Source organism: Mixophyes fleayi, chromosome 7 (assembly GCF_038048845.1).
Source record: "Mixophyes fleayi isolate aMixFle1 chromosome 7, aMixFle1.hap1, whole genome shotgun sequence".
Taxonomy (NCBI): domain Eukaryota; kingdom Metazoa; phylum Chordata; class Amphibia; order Anura; family Limnodynastidae; genus Mixophyes; species Mixophyes fleayi.
Genome location: NC_134408.1, coordinates 152,541,478 through 152,551,333, shown reverse-complemented (window position 1 = coordinate 152,551,333; position 9,856 = coordinate 152,541,478). Strand labels below are relative to the sequence as shown.

Here is a 9,856-nt window from a genome sequence, read left to right as displayed (position 1 = left end):
AAAGTAAACTCACTCAATGAACGGTTCTTAGCCAGTCTAATGTTATGTATGAGATAAAACAGGACACTCCAAGCTGCCTGTCCTGCAACGTGTCCCAACTGCGCGGAATCTCTGACCTGCTCTGAGGTTTTGTAGAAAGCCACCGACGCATTGACCAGCTTGAGCCTGTCCTCCATCTTCAGCATCAGCTGCTGCCAGTGTAGCGCCACCTTCTCTGCGCACTCTCGGATGGCATCAGCATCGTAGTGCCCGGCCTGGAGCAGAGCCTCGGCTTTCTGCTGGACTTGCAGAGCACTCTGGTGAGTCTTCTGTAGGGAGCTGGCATGGAATAGGGACTGTACAGAGAAGAGGATATGTCAGAGCACTGGATGCAAAACACTGTAGCCATAATATATATATATATATATATATATATATAAATCCATGCACCGCCTCCCACCACCATCCTCCTCGTGAATTCATCTACAAGGGTCTGTCATGGGTCTAGATGCCTCCTTTACATACAAGGGGTATTGCGGAGGGACCGGCAGCATTACAAATGATAACTACAGTCCCTCATATCTGCACTGAACAATTATATTAATAATGGCTGCAGCCATCTACAGGGAAGATCAACCAATAAAATTCAGAGGCAGCCCAGGGAAGTGAGTGGGGTGACGCCGTCCCCTCCCGCCCCGCTCAGTCACCTCGATAGCCATCTGGAACTGCTCGTGTTCCCGCTGGAGCTGCTCAGCCTCTGACAGTGAGCTGGCGTTAACCAGGCTGGCGTTCAACATCGACTCCCCATTGCGAATCCAGCCCAGCACCTGTAAGAGAAATGACAGCCGGTGTGAGATATAATGAGGACATTGTGTCAAGGATCGTGCAGCCGTCTATCCCGGCAATGTGTAATCATGTCTGCTGACGCTGGAATCAGGACTGAGGAGCGCATAATGTGTGAGTGCTTTATATTCACATAAGACAGATACAGGCCTGGGGTTACGTAAATGGGAGGCTGTATAAAGCATTATAAGACAATATACATAATATTTACTTGGTCATAAGAACAAAACAAAAGTGATATTGCTTTGCTATATTCATCATTACATCCCTCCTATCATTATCCTCCAATGGTTACAAAATATTGCACCGTGAACAGTCTTAATCCTGACGCCAATTACTTTTATAAACTATCCAATTTATTAGAAGAGTTCTTGTTATTCTGCAAACATTTTTAGGTATATTTAGATTTATTAACACGGATACATCAGCCTACACAGGGCGTGATAAGACCCTCAGCTCCTCCTACTATCTATCTACACAGGGTGTGATAAGGCCCTCAGCTCCTCCTACTAACTATCTGCACAGGGTATAACCAGACCATAGGCTCCTCCTACTATCTATCTACACAGGGTGTGATAAGACCCTCAGCTCCTCCTACTATCTATCTACACAGGGTGTGATAAGACCCTCAGCTCCTCCTACTATCTATCTACACAGGGTGTGATAAGACCCTCAGCTCCTCCTACTATCTATCTACACAGGGTATAACCAGACCAAAAACTCCTCCTACTATCTATCTACACAGGGTATAACCAGACCATAGGCTCCTCCTACTATCTATCTACACAAAGTGTGATAAGACCCTCAGCTCCTCCTACTATTTATCTACACAGGGTGTGATAAGACCCTGAGCTCCTCCTACTATCTACCTACACAGGGTGTAATAAGCAGTCAATGGCTCTATGTTCAGGAGCTCAGACAAGAGGCAGGCACTTGTTATCAGACAGACATATGATGCTCACTAACCTGCTTCACTTCAGTCTGTAGATGACGCAGTTGTAGACATTGTTCCAGACGCTTGTGGGTCTGATCTGCATTCAGATCCAGCTCATGCTGCTTCTCATGGAGGAACTCCAGTAGTTCCTGAACCTGTGTGGCCAAGTCTATGTCCTTCTCACAGATCAGCTCAATCCCTACATCATGGGGCAACATGTGAGAGGTTTTATACCAAACATGCCGTCCCAAGAGAAGATGTCTCATTATTTCCCATCTACCACTTCCAGACTGTCATATCCCACCACCTCCCATCTACCACTTTCATACTGTCCCACCACTTCCCATCTACAATTTCCATACTGTCATATCCCACCACCTCCCATCTACAACTTCCAGACTGTCATGGCCTACCACCTCCCATCTACAATTTCCATACTGTCATATCCCACCACCTCCCATCTACAACTTCCATACTGTCATATCCCCCCACCTCCCATCTACAACTTCCATACTGTCCTGTCCCACCACTTCCCATCTACAACTTCCAACTGTCATGTCCCACCAACTTCCATCTACAACTTCCATACTGTCCTGTCCCACCACCTCCCGTCTACCACTTTCATACTGTCATATCCCACCACCTCCCATCTACCACTTCCATAATGTCATGTCCCACCGCCCTCCCATCTACCCCTTCCATAATGTCATGTCCCACCACCTCCCATCTACCACTTCCATACTGTCCTGTTCCACCACATCCCATCTACCACTTCCATACTGTAATGTCCCACCACCTCCCGTCTACAACTTCCATAATGTCATGTCCCACCACCTCCCATCTACCACTTCCATACTGTCCTGTCCCACGACTTACCATCTACAACTTCCATACTGTCATGTCCTACCACCTCCCATCTACAACTTCCAGACTGTCATGTCCTACCACCTCCCAGCTACAACTTCCATACTGTCATATCCCACCACCTCCCATCTACAACTTCCATACTGTCCTGTCCACCACTTCCCATCTACAACTTCCATACTGTCATGTCCCACCACCTCCCATCTACAACTTCCATACTGTCATGTCCCACCACCTCCCATCTACAACTTCCATACTGTCATGTCCCACCACCTCCCATCTACCACTTCCATACTGTCCTGTCCCACCACATCCCATCTACCACTTCCATACTGTAATGTCCCACCACCTCCCGTCTACAACTTCCATAATGTCATGTCCCACCACATCCCATCTACCACTTCCATACTGTCAGGTCCCACCACCATACATACTGTATAGTAGCTCTAAAACAATTTGTTGTATTTCATTTTCATTGATGGGAGGAGGATATTTTGACTGCATTGTATGGCCTCAGACCCACACACCTGATGCCTGAACCTCCATGATGTACTGATGCAGATCCTGTCCCTGCTGGATGACCTCGAAAGTCATGTTATTCATTGCTAATTTCCGTTCCTTGTGGCGCTGCAGTCGCTGTTCTGCTAGAGTCAGATCTTCTGTATTAAAATCATTCATCTGACGGAGAAGATCTTCATTCCAGGCGTCCAGCTCAGCAGTCACCTGTTGCCACAACAAACACATCATGTTATATGGAACCGCTTATAGTCACCAATGTACTAATTTCTAGATTTGCATTTTTTAAATAGAAATGGACTGATCTCTTATCTATAGCAATTTAAAAATGTCACAGTGATTGTCCCCCTTGCTCTCAGAAAAATGTTCCTATCTACTGGATCATTGCTCCGTAATATCTGAAACCTGCCTGGTGGGAGGTTAGTAACGTGACACAAAGTAATGCATGCCCACCTGTGTCCATATCTACTACTGCAGGGGCAGGAGATGCCCATATTGAACATCAGCTGGCAGGGGCAGGAGATGCCCATATTGAACATCAGCTGGCAGGGGCAGGAGATGCCCATATTGAACATCAGCTGGCAGGGGCAGGAGATGCCCATATTGAACATCAGCTGGCAGGGGCAGGAGATGTCAACTTTTGTTGGGGCACATTCTAGAGCCGCTGTTCATAAGCTCCAGGGGGGGTCATCTCTGAGGAAAGATCATTAATGCAGTCGGCCACCTATGGCCACTCTGGGTATGGATATTAATGTAGTGCACTACATGGGTGTTACCGAGCTTCATTATGAGTTTCAGGGTAATAAAATATTGTATAGTGTTGTAGAATATGGCAGAGAAAATGCAACCTCTCTATAACCTCAGAGCAGCATTACGGCAACGGCAGAATCAGATTGGATTACCTTCTGGCAGGAGTCAATGCATGGACATATGAGGGCCTATATCAGTGGACCACCCACCAGTACTGAGCCATGACCGCGGGAACATCTGCCAGTACGCCGTATGTGCCCTGCATACACATGGCAGCGGTTAACTATTCTAGAAGACAATGACCCAATCTGTTATGCAAAACAGAACGCAGCACCAACCCCCCCACACAGAACCAGCAAAGGCCCCTGTAAAACAAATGTGCTCAACCATACACCATTAACTAATACTCTCTGCGCAACCACTAACTAGCACTCCCTACGCAACCACTAACTAATACTCTCTGCACAACCACTAACTAGCACTCTCTGCACAACCACTAACTAGCACTCTCTGCACAACCACTAACTAATACTCTCTGTTCAACCACTAACTAGTACTCTCTGCGCAACCACTAACTAATACTCTCTGTTCAACCACTAACTAGCACTCTCTGCACAACCACTAACTAGTACTCCCTACTCAACCACTAACTAGCACTCTCTGCACAACCACTAACTAGCACTCTCTGCACAACCACTAACTAATACTCTCTGTTCAACCACTAACTAGCACTCTCTGCACAACCACTAACTAGCACTCTCTGCACAACCACTAACTAATACTCTCTGTTCAACCACTAACTAGTACTCTCTGCGCAACCACTAACTAGTACTCCCTACTCAACCACTAACTAGCACTCTCTGCACAACCACTAACTAATACTCTCTGTTCAACCACTAACTAGTACTCTCTGCGCAACCACTAACTAATACTCTCTGTTCAACCACTAACTAGTACTCCCTACGCAACCACTAACTAGCACTCTCTGCACAACCACTAACTAGCACTCTCTGCACAACCACTAACTAATACTCTCTGTTCAACCACTAACTAGTACTCTCTGCGCAACCACTAACTAATACTCTCTGTTCAACCACTAACTAGCACTCTCTGCACAACCACTAACTAGTACTCCCTACTCAACCACTAACTAGCACTCTCTGCACAACCACTAACTAATACTCTCTGTTCAACCATTAACTAGTACTCTCTGCGCAACCACTAACTAGTACTCCCTACTCAACTACTAACTAGCACTCTCTGCACAACCACTAACTAGCACTCTCTGCACAACCACTAACTAGCACTCTCTGCACAACCACTAACTAATACTCTCTGTTCAACCACTAACTAGTAATATCTGCGCAACCACTAACTAGTACTCCCTACGCAACCACTAACTAGTAATATCTGCGCAACCACTAACTAGCACTCTCTGCACAACCACTAACTAATACTCTCTGTTCAACCACTAACTAGCACTCTCTGCACAACCACTAACTAATACTCTCTGTTCAACCACTAACTAGTACTCTCTGCGCAACCACTAACTAGTACTCCCTACTCAACCACTAACTAGCACTCTCTGCACAACCACTAACTAATACTCTCTGTTCAACCACTAACTACTACTCTCTGCGCAACCACTAACTAGTACTCTTTGTACAACCACTAACTACTACTCTCTGTGTAACCACTAATTAGTACTCTCTATGCAATCACTAACTTATACTCTCTGCTCAACCACTAACTAGCACTCTCTGCACAACCACTAACTAATACTCTCTGTTCAACCACTAACTAGTACTCTCTGCACAACCACTAACTAATACTCTCTGTTCAACCACTAACTAGCACTCTCTGCACAACCACTAACTAATACTCTCTGTTCAACCACTAACTACTACTCTCTGCGCAACCACTAACTAGTACTCTTTGTACAACCACTAACTACTACTCTCTGCGTAACCACTAATTAGTACTCTCTATGCAATCACTAACTTATACTCTCTGCTCAACCACTAACTAGCACTCTCTATGCAACCAGTAACTAGTACTCTCTGCACAACCACTAACTAATACTCTTTGTGCAACCACTAATACTCTGTGCATAACCACTAATTAGTACTCTCTATGCAATCACTAACTTATACTCTCTACGCAACCACTAACTAGCACTCTCTATGCAACCACTAACGAGTACTCTCTGCACAACCACTAACTAATACTCTTTGTGAAACCACTAACTAATACTCTGTGAGCAACTACTAACTAGTACTCTCTGAGCAACCACTAATACTCTCTACGTAACCACTAATTAGTACTTTCTACGGAACCACTAACTAGAATTCTCTTCGCAACCGCCAACTAGTACTCTCTGCGCAACCACTAACTAGTACTCTTTGTGCAACATCTAACTAATACCTCTGCGTAACCACTAATTAGTACTCTCTACGCAACGCCTAACTAGTACTCTCTGCGCAAACACCAATACTATCTACGCAAACACTAATACTCTCTGCACAACCACCAATACTCTCTGTACAACTACCAATACTCTCTGCGCAACCACTAACTAGTACTCTCTGCGCAACCACTGACTAATACTCTTTGAACAAGCATTTACTAGAACCTAACCGAATAACCTCTAACTAGTACTTCTCTGCAAAATCATTAGTAAGTGCCCCCCTACACATCTACTAAACAGTCCCCCTGTCCCAGTCACTGGTGTCTCTAGTCCCCCTCCAAGCAACTAATAACCACTAATGCCCCTGTACAAAACCAGTAATTTGTGCACCTCTCCCCAGTAAATGGCTCCCCTTCTTCCTGGTAAACAGTGGCCCCTTAAACAACCGATAAGCTGGCACAATCCCCGCCCACCCAAACCCACCCACACACTGTACAAGTAGTTCTCAATCATCTCCGGGAACAGATGGATGTGGATTTCACATTCTGGAATGACGGCTGCAGCTCTTCCTCACCAAACAATTCTGCTCAGAATAAGGGGGAGCCACATGTAATTAGCCAAACAAATGTTACTAAATAAAAAAATACAAAATGTCATGACATGTAATTGCTGCAATTAAACACGGCCGACTTCCAGAAGCTACGTTCACAATAGGGGCCCATTAATCTAGCGAGCCCCCGAGGAATAGCTGCACATAAAGCTCCGAGTCGGGGGCAGGTCATAGTTACATGCCACAGGGAGTAGAGTTGTGGAGCAAACTGAACGGAAGCCAAACAAACCATCTACGGAGGATCTGAAAGACGGGGAAACATCTGTAGTCATAATATGTTCCAGGGGTCAGACCTCACTTCAATCCCGTGTGTAATGCATTAAAATATGCAAATACTTCTTTCTAATTATCTCGCTTGAAATAAGAATTACACCAGACAGTGAGAAAATAATTGATTCTAGATATTGCTGCATTAGTCAACATGGAGACCACTGAAATTACCCTTTAAAATCAAATTCAAAGCTTTAAAATGTAAGGGCGCTTCTCCAACTTCGTGTTAATGATCTTTGATACTTTTCACTCTCCGCCAGAATGCTCTATTCATCAACAGATCATCGCTTAAGAATTAAGAAGGTGAAGGACGCCCACAACGCATATCCTTACAGTGACGCGCTTCTAACAACTAGGTCCAGCTATATTTTTATTATCAGAACGAACACGCAGACTGATGAACATCCAATTATAAAACACCTTGGCAAATGAATGGAATCTGCTTGAGTGGTAATCACCGCAAACAGTGACCAGATCTAAAGGTCACCATCACTTGTCCATTCATTGGTGAAATACAATGAGATAGAGGCTGTAAGTAAACATTCTATACATTGTACTTGAAGTTTCCCATTTGTTACAGGAAGCCATATAGTGAAGTCTATAGAGATTCCAGAGCTGGCAGGAGGCCACCAAAACGTGGAAATCCGTCCCGCGTCCTGCACAAGGCATCACCGGCGCCATTACTATTATAGTACACTGCATAAAGGAAACACGTACATACAACAGGTTATATTCCTAAGGAGCACTCACCTCTATCGTGTACTGCTCGAATATCCGCAGCTGCAGGAAAATGTCCAACTTTATCTTCCTTTCATGAAACAATTCCTCCATCTGTACCTGAGCTTCGTCCAACTGCTGGAGAACCGACTCGATGTGACTGATAGAGCTGTTATGTGGGGTCTTATTGCTGGACACCGCCGAGTCCCTGCACGGAACACAGAACTATCTGGTTATTATAAGTCAGGGCAACATTTTAGACTGACCCCGTTTCACACTGAAAGGGAATCTGTTGGGTTTTGGGAGTAATGGTTTATGTAGCACTTTCCCCACCGTGTCACTAACACTTCTGACATTTATACTTCTACTAACCTGAGTTGTTGGATGAGATCTTCTCCCTCCTTAATGACATTGAGGGTCCCATCCAGTGTAGCTGTTTGTTGCTGCTGGAACTGTTTAATGAGCTCCTGGACGGCATCCACAGAGTCTGCGCACACATCTTCCAGCAGCTCCTTCTGCAGGTCTTCCATCCAAGTCCAGAGCTGGGAACAAGACGTCAACTGTCAGTTGAAGGCAGATAGAGAACGGAGAGGGGAAGGGATAGGCACAGCCATGGGGGCAATAATGAGAGAGACACAGCCGAGAGGGAAAGGGAGAGGCACAGCCATGGGGGCAATAATGAGGGAGACACAGCCGAGAGGGGAAGGGAGAGGCACAGCCATGGGGGCAATAACAAGAGACACAACCGAGAGGGGAAGGGAGAGGCACAGCCATGGTGACAATAATGAGAGACACAGCTGAGAGAGGAACGGAGAGGCACAACCATGGGGGCAATAATGAGAGAGACATAGCCGAGAGGGGAAGGGGAGAGAGCGACACAGCAGTTGGGGAAATCATGAGAGACACAGCTGAGAGAGAAAGAGAGTGAGAGACACAAAGCAGTTGGGGGGATAGTGAGAGACACAACTGAGAGAGGAAGAGAGTGAGACACACAGCAGTTGGGCCAGTAACGAGAGACACAGCCGAGGGAAGAAGGGAGAGAGTAAGAGAACACAGCAGTAATGAGAGACACAATCGAGAGAGGAAGGGAGAAAGGCACAGCCATGGGAGCAATAATGAGAGAGAGCAATGGGGACAATAAGAAAAGAATAGATATACACAAAAAATTCCCCCAGCACGCTGCTGTGAACCATTAAATGAGCTGCTGTTCTGTTTGTACATGAAACACAGAAGTCTCAGTTACACATTTGCAAATATCTAAGACACCTGCCCCATCAAGGTGCTCCTGCTAATAGAGGGGACCCAACTGTACACAACGAGTCGGTATATTGGGTCACGTCTTCATGCATCATAAAATCAAGGATAAAAACAGGGAACATTCATATTCCCTCATCCCTGGTGTCTCTGTCTCCTCACTGATCAAGTCTGCCAGTCACCAAGTCAATGATTGTGCCCTCATTCGTCCATTCTTATATAACTTATATAACTAGATCAGATATATCTTCCATATTCTAATATCAACGTTTCCAGTAAAAGTTTCCTTCCTTCCTCACGATATGTCAGTCCAGTGACCTACAGATATCCTCTGCCCATGTGCTTCCAGCTAAAACTCATTAAAAGTCCAAAAAATTAATGTCCCAATTATTCTGCTTCAATTATGTATAATGACATTAATTTCACAGTTTAGGTCAGTAAACTAAAATTAGTTACATAAATGGAACAATATTTGAAAACGACAATGTGCCAGTCTGCCCCCGAGTGATGACTTTATAAATATCTGACATACATCCAGCCCCCGTAGACTATTTCTATGCCTGGCACACATTTGTCATCTTACTGCAACCCCGTAATAGCACAAACATTGGTACACACTTGTGCAGTGTTCTTCTTCTATCATTAATTTACAGAATCTTCTCCAAATGTATCTGTGAAAAAGGGCTTACACAATGCCTCGACTCCAAACAAA

General features: G+C 45.1%; 1 protein-coding gene across 20 annotated transcripts in view; it reads right to left on the bottom strand.

Moving 5' to 3' along the window:
• KALRN (kalirin RhoGEF kinase) overlaps positions 1 to 9,856 on the bottom strand; it is a 265,449-nt gene that overhangs the window by 117,229 nt on the left and 138,364 nt on the right. For all 20 annotated transcript variants that reach the window (XR_012678337.1, XR_012678338.1, XR_012678340.1 and 17 more), the window contains exons 12-17: positions 8,263 to 8,432; positions 7,924 to 8,098; positions 3,148 to 3,343; positions 1,789 to 1,955; positions 687 to 806; positions 117 to 335 (exon numbers count right to left, since the gene is read on the bottom strand). Coding sequence is in view for 9 of the 20 variants with exons in the window: in XM_075181185.1 (XP_075037286.1) it covers positions 117 to 335; positions 687 to 806; positions 1,789 to 1,955; positions 3,148 to 3,343; positions 7,924 to 8,098; positions 8,263 to 8,432 (1,047 nt within the window). In the remaining 11 variants the exon portion in view is untranslated. The remainder of the gene's footprint in view (positions 1 to 116; positions 336 to 686; positions 807 to 1,788; positions 1,956 to 3,147; positions 3,344 to 7,923; positions 8,099 to 8,262; positions 8,433 to 9,856) is intronic.